Below are 22,857 nucleotides of genomic sequence, written 5' to 3'. Positions count from 1 at the left end.
ACCACGATCATCCGAGGTGCCTACACCTCCATACATTCATTCAGGCAATCTGGATAGCCCAGTTGGTCAGGCTCATGAACGAATTCACCTATTCGAACACAAGGTTTTCTGTTTGTGTTTTTCTCCAACTAAGCCCTGGAAAATGTACCACTCTTGCTTTACTGTGCACTTTGTGAAGGTTTGCGGGAACTGAATTTGAACTACAATGACTTTGTCTTGATCAGTGCAGTCGTTGGCTATTATTTCTTCCAGACGATTACCTAGTTGGTTCTGCTACCACTCAGTTATGTCATATCTCAAACAGTCAGTCACTCAGTCATTTCATGCGACACCCGATGGCGGACACCGTCTGTATACTCGCTTTTAATGCTCGTTGAACTGAGGTCGTTACTGAGGTATGGTGAACTGAAAGGTAGTAGCTAAATGCGGTTCTACGGCGTTCTGCCCCAATACCAACCGGCTTGTACCAATCTCTCATCCACGTTTTCCCTATTCATCTCCATGTTATTCTACTGCGTCCACATTTTGCTTTGTGGTCCATGAATTGAGTTCGGAAGAGTTTCGGCGCTGTGGTTTGTCAGTTCATGATAAAAATGCGATTGATTACAACGTACATTTGTTGTAGGAAGCTATCCGACCTGTCGACATTTGTCAAGGGTCGAATAACCCGATGTAAAACATCGCAGAAACTTCGAGCGAAAACCGCTTTTGCGCTGTCATGTGGACCGTGCTTGGTGTGACCTTGACCCATGTCACGGCTGTTAAGGAATGTGAACAAGTGACAGCTTATTTTGGCTACTACCTGCCTGACGACGAGTCGATAACCCAACCATATCACCACTTTTAAAATTCCTGCTGCCCAACCGAATAGTTGTTGTTCTTCAGTTACACCAGTCGTCAAATTTCGCTTAGGTCACCCACCTTCAAATGCCACTTCCATACAATCACGTAACCTTGTACACAGATGGCGACGAAATTCACACCACGGTCTCGCTAGTCCTAGCTGTTGAGATTCATAAGACCTCTTTCTGGATTGCTTTTCTCAACTTAGTCAACAGAGTGACGGCCACAGCACTACTATTTCCCGATTTCGCAGCTCTCTCCCTGGTCTGCACACAAATGACAGTTTCTGGTTTCTGTCGTTATACTGAATTTACCATAGTTTCATTATTCCTTTCACTTTCGTTCCCATTTACCATTAGAATTTCTGTCTTAGATAACAATCACTCCAATGATTTTTCTGAAATGCAGTTTGATATTAATTGCCGTGCCTCATTCATTGCTTTGTTTCTGTCCACCTTCATAAATTAAGTGGAAGTGGAGATGCGCAACCCGGACGGAACGTTCCTGTCTGCTGTCGAGTTTCCTTTCCTGCCGGTACGTTTCCTTCATGTTCCGGTGTCTCAATATATATACTTTTAGCTAGCATGTTGCCAGTTGTTCAATCGTGTTTTTCTCCGAACTGGTACAGCTCCTCTTAGTGTCTGACGGTTGAACTGTCATCAACCAGGCGCCTTGAATAGCTTATCTCAATTTAACTCTGACAACATTTCTAGACGGCATATGTTTGCCACCTTTTGTTGTAGATGGTTGCTGTTTTTGTAGAATGCACATCCAAATCATTCTCCCTTGAGTAGTCCTTCTGTCCCGATGCAATCATCCTTGTGAGCCCACACCAAAGGATGGAAAGACTGGACTCGAGTTCCGCTCTTATCTGAACTCATCAGCAGTGCACATACGTCGCGGTCACGAATCTGAAGTCCTTTCGCTATATGAATTTGCGGTGGAACACAATGCTTTTTCGGGAAATTTTAATCTGCTCCTCTACTGATCATAACGTGGTATTTGCACACATCTCGTTGCGGACTTGCTGCAGCCTGCTGTTCCATAGGGTGTCGAGAATAGGTCAGTGGTTATGGCGCCGGCCTACGGACCGGAAAGCTCGCGATTGGAACCCGACTTCAGCATCTCGAATGCCCCTGTCTGGGCTTGGGCAACTTGGCAGTATCCTAACCCTCGTGTCTCTTTCCGTTGGCATGACAGCTAGGCACCGAAGGGATGCTACGGCTGGACGAACACGACTGCAGTTCCACAAGGACACTCTTGTTCGAATATTTAAGGGTATTTTTGCTCTTTGGATCGGAAGGCCCTGCTTTTGCAGGCGTGGAATAAAACCGCCACCGCGCACTTCTCAGAACACAACAGTTGGGAAAAGTATCCTCGAAATGTCTTTACGTGTAGTTTGATTGATATTCGTTTCTGAGGCCACAGATTACGAACAGGTGTCAAATATTGATCGCACCTTGAAACTTTGTTACTTAGCGCACAGCCATGACATATACAAGTATGCGGCTGCTGTGGTATGTAAACTCATATATTCGTCACTGTGCGTAGCTAGGGGTTTACGTACGTGGAATTAATCACCTCAACACTCCTTTTCATCGGTTTCTATTATGTTTTGATAACATACCTATCGCAGTATGGACGTTGCACACACTCAACGCCTACAATCAATCATGCTACTCCGAAACATACACGCACTCAGGTTATCCAACTATACTTGCCCCTGGGTCCGATTCATCGATTCCCGTCTTGTCTTGCTCGCGAGCACGTTGCCAAACTTGCTTCTTTTAACACATGCATTCAAACACAGGTAAGAATGAGCTGACTGCAGTTACAAACAGTAATCTTTGCCCGGTTCCAGTCATAACTTTGCTGGCAATGGAGATGCCATTCGAACCCAGTCATAGCACAACCTGATTGTTCTTGTTTCATTTGTTGCCCCACCGTCAGACGCAAGGAGCTGCTGGAATTTACAGGTGGGAGTCAGTTTCCTTAGTAGAGGCTTCATCCGGTTTCTAAAGTGACGGACTTGCTTCCCGTCGGAGAACACGTTTATAAAAGTGTTCCATGTCCCATCAATTTAGCTTACTAATCGACTGCCATGTTAGACACTTAACGTCACAGGTACTGCCGATACGCTGTGTACCGCCACACTAGTGAGCTCTTATTGACTTGGTCGATGAGTTAACCTAGAGTACATGCCCGCACAATTTTTGGCGTCCCTTACAGTTTCATTACACACACGAATAACTCGATATCTCGAGAATGTCTCCGTGAGAGACCGAGTTTATGAACTTTTGGCAGACCGTATGACCGGGGTGTTGTGTCATTCGGGAGATTGCTGTTGAGGGTATTATCGTGACTGATTTCTGGCTGTTTCAGGTGATGCTGAGTCAAAGATACAGCCTTTTCAGTGGCTTGTTTCCCAGTCGGTTTCCATCTTTCTGTATTTTCAGTCGTCAGTTGTCTGTTATGGAAGCTTTTCCACCGAACTGGCTTCAGACCGATCACCCACTTCTAATCAGTTTAAAGTTGCAAAGCGCTCTTCCCGCAATCGCTGCTTGCATCCCTACCTACACTTTTGACGTTGATAACACGATGCCCACTCGGATTGTTCCGTGTGCAATTTATGTTGCGCTTCCCACTCTTATGCTGCGTCTTGGCCTGTTGTTTTACCCTCTATGGCGTATCAGAATGAAAGATAGTGTCAGGCGGTCTCCAGTGGAGACACAGTGGAGTCACAGACGTATTTAAACAGCAGCCACAGATTTTTTTCACAAGGCCGCGCTTGGATCTTTATGATGAAGGGAGATGCATCGGACTACAAACGCTCTACTCAGATAGACTCGGTCAGGGTGTATCCTTATGGTCGGTAACCGCTTCGCCAGACGTTATTCTGAGTGGCCCGCCTTCGAAGATCCCGGAAGTTGGTGATAAGTCAGACAGCTGATCATGTGTGCTTTCAAATTACACCTCAAGCTTAGTATCGCTAATTTGATATAGTGACCACTTAGGTCCACTTGACAAAGCCTGTAATAACGTATGGTCCAACGTCAGTGAAAAATCCCTTACAGGTGGCTTTCGGTATTGGTTGTAAATTGTGAATATCATATCAAAAGATCTACTTGGCTTGTCTGTCTTAAGTCGACTCGTTTGACCACAATCAGATGTGGACAGTTAGATACTTGTTTAACGTCATGTACAATTGATGAAGTACGCGAGTAGTCTATGGTCTGGTTTCCAATCTCCGTCCCCGCATCTGATGTTAGATACTTTTTAACGTCATGTACAATCGATGAAGTACGCGAGTAGTCTATGGTCTGGTTTCCAATCTCCGTCCCCGCATCTGATGGAGGGTGAATGTTAATACGGAAGGTACGGAACTGCTTTGCAATGCTCGTTCACAATTGTTCAATACACAGTGAACGCCCAGAAAAGTTCAACAGGGCGCTTGAGGATATTCGCTTTCCAAAAACTCTGTGCATATGAGATGTTTACTTTCGTGTCCAATGTCTTGTGGCCGCTTATTTCGTATGTGCCAATAAACAGCTTCGCAACGAAGGGTGCCACTCCTTTTATTGGTACAGTCTCTAAATTGCCGGCGCACTGAGTTTGCTTTTACTCCGTGGCTCTCAAAATGTCCATTCCAGAGGGAGAGAAAGTATTTCACGCACCAAAGAAGGTTGTTTAAAGTATCAAGCGACACATTGTTACTGAGTGGAAAGACATTTGAACCGGTCCTTTACGGAGACACCTGCATCGATGAAATATTTTACTATCTTTCTAAGTACGTCGTAGTATTCAAAGCAACCTAACTCTGTCCCGCCTAAAATACAAATAGCAAGGAGCTCCTTCTAGGGAGACAAACCTACATCTCACACAACTTGAACTAGGAGTTTCTGTATAACAGGGACTGTTAGTTTTCCTATGCCATTATTGTTTGTATTCTTTCCTCCTTTCTTCCTCTTATTTATAGTTCAACGGAGTGATGAGTTTCTTTTATCTCATTCTGATCGTGACCTGGTTAGTGTTGATTATCCGCTACTGGAAGGACTTGATGCGCATTCAGTTTTGCATCGGAGTCGTACTCATCCTAGGACTGTGGGAACATTTGACTCTGTTCGCCATCTACGAGACGCTTCGCAAGTCGGGCGAGGTTGCTAGCTCAGCCGTTTACTTTGCCGAACTGATTGCCTGTTTCAAACGTACCTTAGCGCGACTGCTGGTTCTTATCGCGTGCCTCGGGTGAGTGTATCTGTCCGAAGCCCACTGTTTCCAATCCCGCCGCTGTATCTAACGGTTTTGTGCTAATTCACATGTCCCTGCGTACATTCGTATGTGAATTATCGTTTCATGTTTCGACGTGTTGTGGCCTCATCGAATATCCGAACCGATAATGAGTAGATGCGTGGTTCTAAACAATGTGCAGAACATGATTTAAATAGCCATACTTGTTATCTCTTCTCTAACATTGTGATTTGCAGGTTTGTGATGTTTGGCATACTGATGACTGGAGCCGTTACTATGGAACTCTCCGTACTAATATCATGTTCGGTGGGAGTTTTCAGGTCCGAAGCCGACCTAATTTGTGCACATTTCTGAGTAGTACCCCCCCCCCTCTGTAAAGACCAGGACTACCACATGATCTCGTCAACCCACTGGCAATGCCATTTATATAGTGGACGGAATCCCGCAACTTCGGTCAGTGTGTATCGATAACAACTCAGGTCGTTCAGGACCAGCTTTGGGACTGTGGTTATCCAATTGGCTGTCAGCAGCCGGCTCAAAGTCATTTTGTGCTTGGAGGTTATGAATGAATTTTTCAGTGAGCACACCACGTCAAGGTTTCACACTGAATGTCTACTTCAAAATAGCAAAGATTTTTCCAATGACGATTTCGTGAGAAATTTATAACATCCACCTGGCTGTGTAAAATGTTGGGTATGGTATGGGTCTCGAGTCTTCGACACATTGCAGTGACTCCGTTTAATTATCCCTCACCAAGCCTTTATGACGACGATGTGGGTATGCTGTTGGCAGCTCAGATCACATAGCTAGTCGCTGGCTTCCTGAATTCTCTAAGAATTCTAGTTGCAAAAACTTCAACGCCAGTCGAGGTGAAACCACCAGTGCGTTGTTGTGTAGTGGTGTACAACCGGTGACACCCCGCTATATAGCTACGTATTGATGGTATCACTTTGGCGATCGGTGGTGAAACGTTTTCAACTAACGTGTCTGGCTCAGTGAACTATCCGACAACTACCACATGAGTATGGGCCGTAAATGTGACGCTGAATTTAGACGTGAGCTGTGACTTGATGATGATAGTTCCGGTTTATTTATAATAGAGCAGAGAAATCAGTACCCATCTCGTTTCAGAAGGGTTTGGTAAACAATTAGTAGTTGTCTGGGCAACATTTCGCTTTTGACACAAAAGCTTCATCAGGCTAAGTGAGCAGGTCACCAAGTTGGCCAGGTTTTGAGGCAGACGGAGAGCCAATCAGTAAGACCTCTTCAGATTATCACACTAGATCAATTAGCGGTCCTTGTCGGTTAGCGCGATTGTCAAAATCTTGAGTTGATGGATTGGGGGAGTTTCAAATTCATTCTGATCGGGTTTGGTTCCTTAGTCTTCCACTTCGATGTGCTTCCCCCCAAAGAAGTGAAAATCCACAAGATTGCTACAGCTTTGGCTTAACTGTACAGAGTACCTTAACATCTAAGAGACTACTAGCCATTCGTGAAGTAAGGTTGCTCAAGACTGTTTAACATGAGGAAGTTGTCCAAAGTCTGTATGACATGCTGTCATCTTCAGAACGGATATCTTCTGCTAACTGTCTAATTAAAACCAATGTTCGGTAGAATAGTTACGATAATTTATTATTCTCTTGGATGGAGCAAACGATTGGAACACAAATAAGATTGTCGATCCCCACAGAATGACCATTCTCCCTAGAGCAACCGATTTTGCAGCTTACTCGTGGTAATCACTTCAGTACAGTTTGTACCATGCACTTATTCCGTTCCAAGCCAAATCGATTCATTCATCACGACGGTGCGAAATGCCAGTAAAATCATTCTGGACGAACAGACATATGCAGTTCTGTTTCGTGCAACATGCGGATATTTGTACTCCGTTCGTTTGGGTAAATCAGACCAGAAGTTGGTACAACGTAAGGAGCCCGATAAAGTCTTGTTGTTTCCGTACACCGTGAGCCTTGCCTCACGACGTATAATGAATGCACGATAGAGTAAAGGAACGGTGCCCTTTCGGCGGGAAGTCACTTACTGGGATAAAAATAATATAGGACACTGTCACAAAGCTTGACTGATTGTTGTCTGCTGGTCAGACGGTTTCGAACATATACAGTGCCAAAGGGAGGAGTACTCAGGCGCGTCACGTTCGCTCACATGAATGGCCAAGCTGTCTTTGGTCCATAACCTAGCACCTCATAAATGATAGAATCTAAGTGTGCGATCTAATCTCATTCTAGCTTTGCTGATTTGCTTTCGGCAAATCAGCACTTGTAAGGCACTTTTTTCCATGGCAAGACAAACAAATACTAGTGTTTGTGCACGTTGGATGTTTTTACTGTTATTTAACTTCTAATCAACGTACGTTACGCTGTCCTGCCTACCGACGTTTTTACGGTAAACACTGAGACGATTTAACCATTAAGGCCGTGAACTTGTACGTGAGCCACTGGACAAAGAACGTTTGGATAGACCTATGTTTGGCTAAATGAATCCCACAAGGTCTGAGTAGTCATAGCACGCAGAAAACTGAACTCAGGCAACTTTCGCTGTCGTTCGCCTTGACCGCATGCTCTCTCCCACTGTTACTGTATTCCAGCTATGGCGTGACCAAACCACGTTTGGGTACTATATGGTTTCGACGTTGTTTGGCGATCGGTCTTCTCTACTTTGTACTTGTGACGATGGAGGGGATGACTCGGCTCTCACAACCTCGCTTCACAACCAGCTACTTTCGGCTGGCGACGCTCCTCCCTCTGTTATGTTTGGACGCGGGCATTATGTGGTGGATCTTTATCTATCTGGCGCGAACTCTACGCGAGACACGGATGCGTCGTAATCTGGTGAAGCATCGACTTTATCGAGATTTCAGTTACGTACTGTTGGCGGTATCAATTAGTGAGTTTGCTCCTGTGTTGTTCTTGTGTTATATAACTGCAAGCGTACGGTGTAACATCCCCAGGTTTGTAGAACACAGTAGTATACTCATCCGTGGACAGTATCAGAAAAGGCGGTGATGTTCTGTACCTTCTGGATTTCATCCCATAATACACCGACTTATTGTGTGTTCACCCCATTAGGTTAGAGGTGCTTCATTTTTGAACCGTCTTGTTGGCCTCAGTTACCTTGAGTATTTCCATAGGTTATCCCAATTTTATGTCATTCGCTGCACAATACCTGGTTGCAGCCACTGGAATTTCTACTCTGCCAATAAGGCATCTCATACTCTTACGACATAAAAACAACTTCCGGGGAAAATGAAATTTCGTATCTATAGTAACGGTATTTTCCTCAGCTTAGTTCTCGGTCTGAACCTCCCAAGCTAGCGTTCACGTCAAAACAACCACCAAAGGTGCACAAGGTCTATTAACGCCCAAAACGAAGTCAAGAACAGTTGTACAGCGCTTCGTACATATAGCGTAAGCGGTTATAACTTTCTGGAATTTCTGACGCGTTCTGGATGCGCCATTGGCAACCGGCATTTGGCCAATACTGGGTCATGATTGGCTGTTGGGTCCAGATTGTTGACCAATCAGATCTCGTCTTGATGCCGGACCGGCAAGCGTCCCGAATTCTGGGTCAACCTCGAGCGGGCCAGGCTTATCGGCCGTAGCAGCACCTAAAGACGTGCGGTACAGTGGGATCCGTGTGGATTCCTGCCTAACAGTATCAGAAGGACCAGCCAAATACAGGATAAGTAGACCAAAGCGCAACAGTTTGGACACGAACTGTTCGGTAAGCTCGGCTTTCATATCGACGATCGGACTGGTGCGCGCAGCACCAAACACACTGCAGTCTCCGGGGAGGGGAGGGCATCAGGGTGTTTGGCGTGTCGCTACAGTTCCGTCTCTGTTGGGAACACCTCGTTTGTCTATACATTTTGGCGGGTTCACGATTCGAACTCTTGGTGGGATTCTGAACTTTGCGTTGGCCAGAACAAGCAGTTCCTTCCGTCGTGTTGATTGACTTTTGAACAAGAGTTGTTACGAGTGTATGATCTCCAGTAATGGGATCAACGATGTTCGCAGCACCACTGCAGTCTCCGGGGAGGGGAGGGCATCAGGGTGTTTGGCGTGTCGCTACAGTTCCGTCTCTGTTGGGAACACCTCGTTTGTCTATACATTTTGGCGGGTTCACGATTCGAACTCTTGGTGGGATTCTGAACTTTGCGTTGGCCAGAACAAGCAGTTCCTTCCGTCGTGTTGATTGACTTTTGAACAAGAGTTGTTACGAGTGTATGATCTCCAGTAATGGGATCAACGATGTTTGCAGCTACTGACGAACGGGGACATGATCATACGCATTGTTTTCAATTCAAAAGAAAGATGTCTTCACGAACACCCGTGTAAGAACTGACGCACAGAATATGGCATTCGCAGCTGATCTTCATCTCGCCGATTTCATTTTTTTGTTCTTTGACTTTTTCAACAATCCTGGTGCGTGTGAATAGACTCACCTTGAGTCAGTAGATCAGTTTCCAGCATGAGTCACCTACAAACCCTAGCCAGCCATTTTCAAGGAACGAGCCAAACGAGTGTTTTACGAAACGCAATACCCATCGCTTTATATAAGTGTGAAAAGCAATCGCTTTTCTTATTGATTGAGATGCCTACACGTTACAGCGTGTGCAATGAGACCTAGAGGTTTGATGGGGGTCTGTTTGTGACGGCGATAGGTCACCGAATCAAGGATCGTGTGCACACGAGGCACAGTAGCGGTTGAGTCATTACTGGTGTAACTACGATTGTAGCTTTGTTTGCTATCACGGCTGTTCCTGTTAATCGGCTACTGCGTCCGAATTTCACCCTGCAAATCAAGTCCATCTTCCCCTGAAAACCAAGAAGCACCATAGAGCTGTTTCATCCTTATTGGAAATCCTCAGTGGTGCCCATCTCCGGGGTAGTCTGATCCCATGTCTTCTTGACTAGTGATTGGACACCAGACAGTTGGGCCACCAGCCGCTGATCGGGATTCGGTGTCAAAGTCCTCCCTGGGAAAGGCTATCTCCGTGCTGAAAATCCGCTTTATGGGAGACAACTGTCGTGCCAGTTTGTCCGTGAAATATTTTTAAGTCCTCGGTTCAAGTCACAAGGTATTCGTATTCTCATAAAGGAAACTACTCACAAGGTTGCTGAAAACTCTTTGACAGCCCACGACCGGTTTCGCCCTTCTTGGGGCTCATCAGGTGGGCGCAGTCCCCGAGTTTCCGTATTCTTCTACTGAGGAATTCCTCACGGGATCAGCCATCTCTGTGTTGAAATCCCTGTGGTAGACTTAATCCAAGTTATTACCTTGACAAATCCCGTCATGACGTTAATCCGTATGGTATAAACCCAATGAAGTGGATACAATGGGCTTGTCACCTCAGTTTTCAATTAAATATTTTGCCGGCCTCCCGTGCCTGCAAACCTGTAGTTCGGTTACAGACCACCTATTTGCCTTAATCAATTCGGTCCGCCAATCACATTCTCTCTTGACAACTCATCCGTCGCCCAATATCCTCGTGTCAAATCTCCAGTGGATTGCAAACCCCCCAGTTCATCATTGGATTCTTTTTTTCACCCTCCCACTTGTCTTCACCTGTCATCAGAGTTTGATAAGCCGATGTCTCAGTGGTTCTGCAGGCAGGACAAGTTGGTTACGGACCTTTCAGTGCTCTTCGGGATAGCCTTACCAAACCACAACGGCGTAGCGGCGCGTTCCTACCTAAGTTTCGCTTCTCTATTAAGTCCCTACCATACCCTCGTTTTCAGGTAATCACTTCGATCATCTCAACTGCTCTTATACGCGCGTACTACCCGCTCCATCTAAGACCCAAATTTCGTATGATTTGATTGGCTGGATTGGATGCATTCAGCTCTGCGAACTTGGCCGTATGGTGTACTCACTGAGTGACTCAAATTGCTAAGCTCCTAGTACCAGCTTCTGTGTGCTCATTTGTATGCTCACGTCGAGCACCATACTTTGGTCGTACGGCGAAGCGTTTTTCGAACGGAATACGAGAACAACCCCTGTCCCTGAATGGTGATCCTAAAAAGCCGGGCTGAAGTGCAGCCACGTAACATTTGGCCGAAGCCAGTCATATCGTCGACAAAGAGCACGTCTTCGGTGTCATATATTGGTCACCTCTGGAACGATCCAGGTGATCATGAAGACACTTGGAATCTGCCTGCATGAGCCACAACTTTTTTTCCCAAAAGAAGCTTGTGTGACCTTTGAACTTGAGCTTGCCTACGAAAAATCGGGTCCCAAAGACTTGTCTAACATTGACGTAACTCACTTGACTCCATAACCCGTTGATCTGTGTACCCCCAACTTCCATTTTCACATAGCGTCCGCACGCTGCTCCTGGTTTATCAGACCAGTAGACCAATCACAATAAACAAGCCCCCTCCATTCTTCTCAGGACTTCCACGGACATCTTCACTCGCTATTGTCAATCTATCAACGTAGTTTTTCCTGTCATATTCAAGGTTGCTTGAACCAGAAGTTGTTAACCCATAAGTTGGTAGATAAGATTATGCATATATTTGATCTGCCTTTCAGGATGTTGTGATCCTGAAATTCTCCTGACCGTGGACACTGCGTGATGTAGTTGCAGGAAAATGCCAGTGTTTTTCTTGTTTTCAGCTTTTACCCGAATGTGGAGGCTTCAGTCTGTTTGTTGTAGGCCAGCACCATATTCCCTACCTTTTCTATTTTTCTTTTACACAAATTAAACAAACAAACACAAACAAACAAACAATTAAACGGATTAGCATGGTGCGGAAGTGAACCATTGGCTTTGCTGTTGCTGATACTCTCGATCGTCTGCATGCATACTTTTTTCTATCGTTTTTCTAGTCTCCGTCGCTTTCATGGTGTGGTCTCTCGGCATATTCAAATATCATCCCTGCATTGAGGTGAGACTATCACATTAGTATTATCATTCATTCTTTAAACTACTGCGCATATTCTCGCACGTTCTGTTCACAACGTTAAGAGAATTAAAAGTGGTTCAATGTCCAGAAAACAGGTTTTAACATTTCTACGATAGGAGGAGGCAGTTCTCTTTTATGCGGATCCGAGTATAGTTCATGCGAGGTCCTAGCTAGTTTAAGAGCTGCATTCAGCTTTTCCTAGACGCACCTAGAAAGCTCTGTTCAGTTCGGTGCACCGAATTTGGCGAGCTTTGGCACACGCGAGTTCCGCTGAAATCAAATCAACCGTCTAGAGACTCCCAGTCAGACATAGATTTTGAATATCAACCCGTTTCAACCTAATTATAGTTAAAAAGGACGTGCAATCTTTTCCTCATCCGTCATGACGCCGAAATCAATTTACTGGTGAGATTGCCCACCATCTCTTAGTGGACGGTGGAATCTTATCTTTCCCATTGAACACCCAACTACTCACGAGTAGCCAGGCGGTGGCCCTGTTAAATCCGCCGGTAAAGCATGCAACAATGGCTGTGACCACAGTGTATAGCAGTAAAAACCGCAGGAAAGATGACTCAACCATCCTGGAGGCATTTTTGCCGGAAATTTTCTCTGGGACGAGCCTCTACATGTGCAACAATATTGTGTGGACAAAAATGGCTTAGTCTCTCTCTTTGTTTCTCCTAATTTCCACATTCCCGTTAAAATGGGACCCCCACCAGCTCACTTCTTTTGTCCTTTCAATCTGACCGTATTCTAACTTTAGAGCTGGCACCTCCTATGGATCGACGATGCCTTTTGGCAGTTTCTCTTCGTTGTGATCCTGACTTTCATTGTGGTCCTTTGGCGTCCCACTGGGTCCAACCGTCAGTATGCCTACTCGCTTTTGGATATAGCTATTGACGAGGAAGTCGATGAAGAAGATGAAGATGTACTGTTGGATCGACTGGACCAAGATGGAAGTGAGTCACTAGTTTTTTTTGGTAATTTCTTCCAACCGGACACCCCTAGTTGTTCAGTGTGCCCCAGTATATTCGGGTGAATCTACAGTTCAGATCACGGAGCTGACATTTTGTTGGTGAGGTTGTAAGTTGAAAAATGGGGTTACTCAACCTCTGTTTCCGTCTCCTTTTTCAGCTGAACTAACCAAAATCCGCTCGCGACAACTCGGTGAATCCGACGACGATGCAGGTGATGGCAAGGCATCAGTGCAATCCAGAAACGATGAGGTATGTGGGAGAAGTTTTGGTCCTTTCGTTTCTCGGTTGTTTTTTCTCCATCGACCTATTTTGTCTCAATAATAGTCTAGCTTCAGTCGGGCGGTAAACACCAGCCCATGTTCCACCTGGCTTTTCCGCCTTTACTTTTTAGCCTTTTGATACCTTCGCACGTTGCCGATAGTATTGGCCCTCAGCCAACCCTGCTGTTTTCTATCCGCACGCTGTCTATATTTTGTTGGGTTTCGATTTTCATCCTTACCCCTTTTCATCTAATCAAGATTAAGGTGTTTTGTTGCTGTCACAAGCTTGTCTCTTAAATAAGTGGACAAAATTAGATAACGGGTGCTGTTGTCGGAGCACAATGCATTATAAGTCAACAGGTTGGAGTCTGGCGCTTGGACTCCTAAGAACGTCTGTTATCATTCCCAAGTTTTTCTCGTAGTAGCTCTAAATTGAATGATGGTGGATCCTAGCCCTAAGCTCAGGCAGAGCTGAGTTATAAGTACTTTTTTGCCTCCACTTTTGTTGCACATGAACCATCACTTGCCGACCGAGGCCTTTTGTTCACTTCTACCGGTACTACTTCACAACTTGCTTTTCTTTCCCCTTCGTTTTTCGCTTTCAGCTTTCTCCGCTGCACTACGCACAGGGTCCGATACCGGCGACAATTGTGGAGCGGTAAGTATAGTTTTTTAGTGCCACTTAATTGCCCAAACTCGTCACCGAGTAAATTTGTTGTGGTGTTCATTCGTATTTCAGCTGAGGGATTTTTATCAACTGAAATTTTGTCCTATATGTGAATCCAATCTGTGCTGGAAGGCCGAAAAACACTGTGTGACTGTTGGGGTGAGGTGGCTCAAGTGGTTAGAGCGCGGATTTACTGACCGGAAGGTCCGTGGTTCGAATCCGACCTCCGCCTCTCGACTTCCCCTCTCTAGGCTTGCGCAACCTGGCAGTATCCCAGCCCTCGTGTTTCCTTCGAGCGAAATGGCAGCTAGGCACCGGAAGGGTGCTAGAGCTGAATGCTCATTCTTATTAGGAGTCACCAGTGGTGAGCATCTCACGAAGCCCCATGAAGTTTTGACCTCGAGATTTCCTAACCAGTATGTTGAACACGAAACCGTTTAACCGCGAACGGCTGATGAGTGTTGCGATTAACTCGTTATATCCTGTCAAAATCAGTGCTAATCAGTGCTGATCAACCGCTCATGGCCGAACGGTGTTCCCCCCATTGGTTAGGAGTTTGTAGGTTCCTATTCCCCTGGAGTTTCGTCAGATGTACACTACTGATGACTTCTAATTAGGCTGAAAGCCGCACAGTATTTCTGGGCGTAATCTACTCAGGAAGGAAGATATTTAACGAAGCAAGCTTGTATTCAAGAAGTCATTCAATCTCAGATCATGTGCTACGAACAACGTGATTGAAGCATGGGTACAGTTATATCCTTTAGAAGTCATTCGTATGTATAGGTCACCCTTGAATTGAATGATGGTGTTCAAACTCACACTCGGATGGCCACGGCTGGTGGTTCCCACATAGAGTTATGAGTGATCGTTGACTTTTCAACCTCGTGCAAGATGAATTCTGAAACACAGAACTCCCCAATTTCTTTGCTCTTTACAGAGTAAAAGTGCACTGTGGTTTCGTGTGGCTGGAATCTCTCCACAAAGATGCGAATTTTCTATCTTCTCCGTTTCCTTACCAGTTTGTATTCGCCCCTCACCGTATGTAATACACTACATAAGAATCATCACCAGCTGCAAACCCTACATCTGTTGGCTAGTGTCACTGGCTATCGCAGTGTCGTTTACCGTCAATTTTAAAAACTGGACCAGATAACCAGGTATACACCAGTGTCATTCGCTAGTATAATTGAGGCAAGAATCCGTTGCCGCTGATGGAAACTTTACAATCAGTGGGAAAACCTACAAAAAAGGCAACACTCCTACTGCATACGTCTCACTGAATGTGTGCCTGAGCCCTGTGTACCTGTGTTGTTAGCAGTTGATCGGTCTGGTCTCTCGGGGGTATCATCCAGTGAGATGGTAGCTATCAAGTCGACTGAGTCTGTTTCTTATGACTTTCCTGCTTGGCGACCGAGCCATGACCCGTTCTTTTCTGGGCTATTTCCAGCCCTTGACCAAGTGATAAGAGCTGTTTAGGACGTCGATCCATCGGCATACGAAACGCGATACCATTTGCATCAATTTGTATCGGGGGTCTTTTTGTACATCCACAGGACGGTGTGTGCAAGCGGAGGGAATGTGGCGTATCCGGATTTTTGCTAATCCTAGGTCGCGAGTACTACCGTGGAAGAATACGTCTGGTTAGGTGAATTGTAGTTACTGGGTCGTGTTACGTATGTTGGTTCGTCCAATTATTCCTCTGTGGAAAATTATTTCGTATTTGGTCAACAGACACGAGCAACGACACGAACACTTGTGGTAAGATGCAACAGCGAGCTTGATTACACGACTTTTCAAAGTTAATTTTTATTCATTCTGCCCAAGTGAGCATTTGATGGTATATGTAATCATCCCCCTGTGGCGTCTTTTCGATTCGGCTGAGATTTACCAGTTATTCCAAGCCCAGACAAGAGGAATCGAAAGGCTAGGGTTGGGTTCGAAACACGGACCTTTGGGTCTGTGCGCCATAACTTCTCAATCCAGGTAACCATACACGGAAAGTCAGCATTGGGTCTCTTTACTTCCCCGTTACGTTCAGTTAATTATTACATCGATACTGTGATATGTTTGCTCAACATGGTTGTTCCAACAATTGTTACTGGTGGTTGTGGTCGGACCGGGTTAAACCAGTAAGCCGCGGCCTCCTTATAGGCATGTATTGTGCGGTGATTCTGTTTATACAATCTCTGATGGTGCACATCATTCGGAGATGCTAATCGTAGTGACCAAGCCACCGAGCATCTGGCCATATCGCTTCCACATTTTGTATAAAGTGTTCTCAGTATAACCTCACAGTGCCTGATCCTTGCCACCTCCTTCTCTGCGTTCCGATCTCTAGCATGGGTATCGAAGCCAGTTCGGGTCCGAATGATGAAACTCCAGTTTGGAAGATCGATTGATTGGCGGACTGTCCCAGTCTGCACAATTCTGTGTTCGCTCTCCTTTCTTCTTTCTTTCACACCTCGTTGCCTTCCTTTCCTAATAGCTGTGATATGGCTTGACAGGAACCTTCTGCTTGCCCATGCACGTTCTGACGCTCTGGTCATTATTGTTTTGATCATTTTTTAATCACCTTGCGAGATATACCACTCCGATGACGACGCTTGGAGTTTATCGGTTTTCTCATGTTCATCCCTAACCCTGTCCATGACGTGAAGTGTGTTTTGCGAAAATGTGGCTTGTTTGATGTACGGTTTCCCGAGCCAAAGATGTCTCCAATTTGTACGTGTCCTGAAAATAAAACTGATTTTAATACAGTGGTTGGTTTTTCAACTACGAACTACCTACCCAAATATGCCATAGTGTGAGTTGTCACCAATAGGAATGCTGGCAAGAGACAAACGTACGTAGGAAGCGATAGCTCGCAGCAGTTTACTGAAGGAACAACGAATGTGGCAGAGTTGTTAGTGCCCCAGTCTTGGCGGCGTCGTGCAAAAGTGGCCGTTAAGCTTGGTTCGGTAGTTGCTGGCATGTTTGCCGAGCTTGATTATTGGAGGTGAACAGGCTAACAATTACTCGGTCAGGTGTGCTCCAGCTTCAGCTAGCGGAAATACAGGTGCAGTGTTTTTCTTGCTGCACCGACTCCTTTATGCAGGTCGGTTATCACAGTCCACCAGTTTTTCAGCTCACAAACCGTGCCACAAAGTGCAGCGATTCCAGCTGTTACAGCTTCGTTCACTGAAAATAAAGAGAATAAGGGAATAAGGACCATGCTTCGGAGGCAGTGGTCCATTCCGTTCATTGACGTCGAATGGATCCATTTTTTACTGTGGTCATAAGTGAGAGTGGAGTTCGCCATTGGCTGTGGTCGTTGGCTTGTTCGCTGAGCTGGGCAATTTCATTGCAAACGTTTCATCAATCGAGGTGATATCGTCAGTGCGTTATTGGGGAGCGTAGTAGTGCGCTGCACAACCACCAACCCACCGCTACGCTCTATTACGCTCCACAATAACGCACTGATGATGTCAACTCGATTGGTGATGAAACGTTTGCAATCGAATTGCCCAACTCAGCGAACAAGCCAACGACCACCATCTACGCTACCTGAGCTACCGACATTTCCCTCTATAGAAAGCCATTGGCTAGGCTACACAGGCATATCCGTCACAGTCACCGATCAGGGTCTGTCTCATCCCCGTAATTCTCATCTGGGAACACTACATTTACAAATGTGACTGAGTTGACTGGCGAGAGCTTTCACGCCTGGTTGGCAAGTCGGCCCCTGGGTCATCTACATCCGATACGATATTGGGTGAAGGGGCTCTACGAGACAAACCGTCTTCTGGCGTACGAAGTGTGTAATGTAGCCAGGCTAACCTGTGGTGTTTGGCGAGCTGATATGTCGAGGAAGAGTCATCATAATCACCATTCATTTCTGTTGGGATGCACACCTTGACTCTGATCGTTCCTGTGCTGAGATTTTGTGACGTGAACTGATGTTCGATTGTGATTGTTCGATGTTTGCACACACGAGACGAAAATTATGTGCAAATCTTTTGTGTCCCCAGTTTGGTCTTGTCGTTCTGAACACGCGTTTGTCTGACGTGAAGCTTCAGATGCGGCTTTTTGGTATTATCTGCTTTCTGTGACCCGATAATCAACTTTCGAGTAAGTTCGAAATCATCAGTTACTCTCAAGCCACACTCCTCCATGACAGTCTACACTTACTAGTGCCTACTGAACGAGCAACTCGCAGTGAACAAATTACTGACGCCCCAATTCATTGATATAATTAGCTGGAAATAACGAAACTTGCGTTACTGGACCATTTGGCTTAAACTTATCTGTAGTAAGGTTGAAGTGTATGCTCTAGTGTGACGACTTCTGACCGGTCCTTAAAATTTCCATTGAACTTTGGGACCTTTATGGGGACACAGACCAACTTTTGAAATGAATCTTGAGTAAATCATAACTGCTCAGAAAGGAGTTTCGGGGGATGAGAACGTTGCCGCTGTTGATGAATATTCTGGGAGTTCCGCCGGTTTCATCCACTCTAGGGCTCATCAAGCCATCCCGAAGTTCCGCCAGTCTTATTAATTGCTTAAACAGAGAGTTGAAGACATGTGCAAATAAACATTCATTCACGAAGCAGGATTATTTTCACGAAAACTCCAAATGAATCTTTCGTTTCTGATAGTTTTCAGCTGAATGTGCCGCACCACTTCTCTCCGGAACTGATTGGGTGGTCCACCAATGCGGTAGACTGATTTTGAGAAGCAAAATCGTGTGAACCGCATTCCGTCCTCACCATTTCCTCAATTGGATGCTAGTTTTGTCTCTTCTCCCTCGTCGATAAATTCGGATTTGGTCAATACGGTAGGCAAAGTGGGGGTGCACGTGCTGTACACTAACTACATAGTAAGACTAGCGAATACCATGATTTGCACACCGTTTTGCTTGTATGGATAGACTCAGCTGAACCTCGTTTAGGACATTCTCCAAGACCACAGTTACAGAGTTCCCGTCAACCTTTATGTTCTACATGAACCTAAACTGCACAAAATTCGGATTATACACTCATCTGCATACCTATTTGGCTTTGACGAGTGACTCCACTGGAACCAAGCTGAATCACTCGTTTATGCTGTTCTTGTTCAACTGAATGGGCTACATCAGGCTGCCTTATGTTTCAGCTTCGAGATATCACAGTATGTTTCCTTGAACGACTATCCTTAAAGTTGCTGAAGCCTACTCGACAGTCCTCGACCAGTTTCGCCTTTCTTGGAGTACTCGCCGAGTAGTGTTCCTTCAAGGATGATAGTAAGGCTTTGATTAGGGCCTGAACGCATCCAGCTTTCTGTGAACTTACGGTTTGCCGTCATATTGCCCTTCTACTACTTCCGTACACATGTGATGTCTCACGGAGGCGACTAATACAGATAAGTAATGTTTTCACACACCTCGTTTTAACGGTGCAGTTGACGGCTGCTCGAGTCTTCGGACGAAAGCACGAAGACACTTGAGATTCGAAGCTCAACCAAGCCACATTTGATGATCGGAATGTGAAACTGACAGGTATGCAACATTTTTCACCATGAGCCAACAACATGGTTCTAAACATGCTGATATATTTACATACTCGACCAAACGATTGACTTGGTCTCCTCGTATTAGCGACAATCGGTCGGGGTCAGCATACTCCTGGATAGAACGTCACGCCAGTGAGGAGTACTTCAGCTCGGTGGTGAACAGCTCATACACCAGATTTTTATGCCGATTATGAGAGAAGTTTGTGGCATATGGAAGAATATCGCTCTTGAAATCCGAAGTCTGTGATGTGTTTACGGGAAGCGGCATTTGTCACAAAGCTGATTGACCCGAATAAGTGTTTCACTGTCCGGAAATCAGCCGCACAAGAAAGAACCTACCGTTTAATCAGCGAATAAAAATAACTGAGGAATACAAATCTTGCTCTTGACGTACAGTTCGCCGATAAATAGACACATACACACATGTATCACAGTAGTCGTATGCATGTTTTACATGACTGCAGGAATATTGAATAGTTCCGTCATGTTAGGAAAGAATAAACTGCAGTGGCGCTATCTGATCCATGTGGAGCGCTTGCCTCACTCGTCCTCCTTGATGTCCGAGGTCGTCAAATCACGATCGCCCCAGATAATCGCACTGAGCCAAACCCTGAAGCTTCTCAGTAACTTATGACGCATCCGCTTGCTCGATATTTTACTCAGCTCAATCTGAACAGTCCACCACGCGTCCGACAGGATGCGCCATATTAGACCAGGCATATTGGCCAGGACTACAGTCAGGATGAGAGTGAACCAAAAAGCTGGACTGAGAAACAATCCAACGAAGGCTGCCGGCTATAACAAAAAAAAGAATGCATTCAGGTGTACGTGTAAGTACAAGGCAACACACATCTATACTTGGGTATTCGCCTTTCCTGGAAGGTTGTCTCCTTTTTAGAGAGCATCATAACAACATAATACAAGGGGTGACAATTTATGGTGGAGCTACTTTTTGAAATATCTTGATCGGATTGTAGTACAACTTTCCAACCTGAGCTCAAGCTGACTGGGTTATGTGCAATGATTTTATGGGAAACATCATTTCAAATCCAAAAATGCCACCCTTGAACGTTTGGCGGTGAAACTTCACTCAAGCCAACTCATCCAGGATAAGTTTTCGACCTTTGAATTTTCGGTCGGATCTACATCGACAATCTTCTTTTGGGAGCCTACAATAATAGTTGTCAGACTGAGTAGTCCAGCTCTGTCCGCCCCATTGCACATATCCCTAAAATTGTTCTCTGCTTTATTGTCGCTAAATTAGCAGTGTTTGAACTCCAGTCGAATCTGATCTATGGTCATTTGCTCGTTGAGCTAATTCCGGGAACGATTCGGTTTGAGCGAAGGTAACACCTTGGATTTTTCGTCTGGCTTATGGTGTGCCGGGAAGCCAAAATCAAGCGACAAAATGTACAGGGACCAATCAAGCTAAAAATCAATTATAAACGGTTAAACTATTCATCAGAGATTCACATGAGAATAGTGTGACTATCTGGGTCATGTGACCAGACTTAACCAAACTAAAACGTTACGTCATTTGCGGTTACATGCGCTTATATTGTACACAATCGAAGTATTTGTGGGTATATTGTGTTTCGTTACTTCATCGTTCCTGGGGGCTTCTGAACGATTGCACAAGTTTGAGCAAAATTATTCACTGAAGTTTACATATTTTATGGCCTGTACATCTTTCCCTGACCCATTTTACGATCTGTCCCAAACTCCTTTGGTTCCTTTGGTTTCCACAGACCGATCAACTCACACCGGACAATTGATTTGTGTCAGATAAGTCCTATTTAGCTTGCTTATATCCTTAGTCACATCCAAATACACGTATTCCCAAACTTCTTTGGACAGCCTTTAGGCTAGTTTCCACAATTGCTAATAATAAAAAAAATTAAGAGGAACTAGCATGTGGGACCGATGACTTTCCCCACGGCAAATAGTTTCAACTACTGGTAAGTGGAGTAAGTTGTGTTTAACCTCCGTCGCGAAGGAACGAATCCTAGTGCACAATGAAGAATTGTATATAACGATTAATCCGGACAATGTGATCATAAAACATTAAATTCAACGCCCAACGGACCGGGTGACCGCGCTACATAAGACGACGAATTGGCCTCTTGAAGAAGTATCAGAAGTCGATCGTTCTTTGATACTTAGATTCGCACTCTTGCTATTGAGGCGTACATGAAGTGGAAGTGTCAAATCCTGACTACTTGAGTGACTACCGAACTCACGATCCACCAATGTACTGAAGGAAGCTCCGCATCAGAATTTTGAATGGTGACGGGGTAGTTCCAGCATGTTCTACCCCACCACCTCCTTCATGGCTTTATACGCCCGACCGTGAAGTATGGTGGACACTGAAAGCCAAAGAAATGGAAGAGCTCACCCACCAAGGAATGCCCCGGAAATTTGTAAACATAATACGTTCTTTGTATTCTCAGACTTCCGGACGTGTGAGGGTGTGCGGGGAGCTCTTCAAAAGCTTCTGTACACAAAGTGGTGTCCGTCAGGAATGTCCATCCTATCCATTCCTTTTTAACTTTGTGATTGATGAAATAATGAGGCGAACGCCGGAGGGTCTCCAGAACCCTAGTGTTCAAATAGCCTGTGAAGAAAGCCTTGTCGATCTGGAATATGCATACGACATCGTTCTCATGTTCGAAGAGGAGAAGGCGCAAGTATTTTTGGATGAGCTGACTAAAGTCATCCCATCCTTTGGTATGCACTTTGCACCCACAAAGNTTTTCAAAAAAGGGGCGCGTAGTGAGTGTGGTAATCACAGGGGGATCAGCTTGACCCCGGTTGTAACGAGACTGTTGGCGTCAATTTTGCTTCGTTGCCTTACGGTCGCTCGTAAGATACTGACTCGAGAGCAGCAAGCGGAATTCTGGCCTGGTAGGTGTTGCGTTGACCAAATCTTCACACTTCGTCAAATGCTAGAATAACGCCATACGTATAAGTGACCAACAATTCTAGTATTCTTGGATTTCCGAGGCGCATTCCACTCTGTTGATCAGTCTGTTCTTCTTGAGACGCTCACCCACCAAGGAATGCCCCGGAAATTTGTAAACATAATACGTTCTTTGTATTCTCAGACTTCCGGACGTGTGAGGGTGTGCGGGGAGCTCTTCAAAAGCTTCTGTACACAAAGTGGTGTCCGTCAGGAATGTCCATCCTATCCATTCCTTTTTAACTTCGTGATCGATGAAATAATGAGGCGAACGCCGGAGGGTCTCCAGAACCCTAGTGTTCAAATAGCCTGTGAAGAAAGCCTTGTCGATCTGGAATATGCATACGACATCGTTCTCATGTTCGAAGAGGAGAAGGCGCAAGTATTTTTGGATGAGCTGACTAAAGTCATCCCATCCTTTGGTATGCACTTTGCACCCACAAAGTGTA

General features: G+C 45.3%; 2 protein-coding genes across 2 annotated transcripts in view; one reads left to right on the top strand and one right to left on the bottom strand.

The window, feature by feature from the left end:
* Positions 1 to 21,819, top strand: part of T265_08361 (hypothetical protein) — a gene marked incomplete at both ends in the record, with an annotated part of 26,727 nt that extends 4,908 nt beyond the window's left edge. Inside the window, 9 exons of the mRNA XM_009174137.1 lie at positions 1,313 to 1,377; positions 4,820 to 5,088; positions 7,697 to 7,995; positions 11,941 to 11,999; positions 12,781 to 12,976; positions 13,152 to 13,243; positions 13,860 to 13,912; positions 17,298 to 17,529; positions 21,754 to 21,819. Of these exons, the coding sequence (XP_009172401.1) occupies positions 1,313 to 1,377; positions 4,820 to 5,088; positions 7,697 to 7,995; positions 11,941 to 11,999; positions 12,781 to 12,976; positions 13,152 to 13,243; positions 13,860 to 13,912; positions 17,298 to 17,529; positions 21,754 to 21,819 (1,331 nt within the window). The remainder of the gene's footprint in view (positions 1 to 1,312; positions 1,378 to 4,819; positions 5,089 to 7,696; positions 7,996 to 11,940; positions 12,000 to 12,780; positions 12,977 to 13,151; positions 13,244 to 13,859; positions 13,913 to 17,297; positions 17,530 to 21,753) is intronic.
* The window catches only part of T265_08362 (hypothetical protein), a gene marked incomplete at both ends in the record, with an annotated part of 76,500 nt that continues 73,428 nt past the window's right edge, over positions 19,786 to 22,857 (bottom strand). Inside the window, one exon of the mRNA XM_009174138.1 lies at positions 19,786 to 20,244. Coding sequence (XP_009172402.1) covers positions 19,990 to 20,244 — 255 coding nt within the window. The remainder of the gene's footprint in view (positions 20,245 to 22,857) is intronic.

The sequence above is a fragment of the Opisthorchis viverrini genome, assembly GCF_000715545.1.
Source record: "Opisthorchis viverrini unplaced genomic scaffold opera_v5_212, whole genome shotgun sequence".
Lineage (NCBI taxonomy): Eukaryota > Metazoa > Platyhelminthes > Trematoda > Opisthorchiida > Opisthorchiidae > Opisthorchis > Opisthorchis viverrini.
Note: the sequence above shows the minus strand (reverse complement) of the source record. Positions and strands in the feature narration are given on the sequence as shown.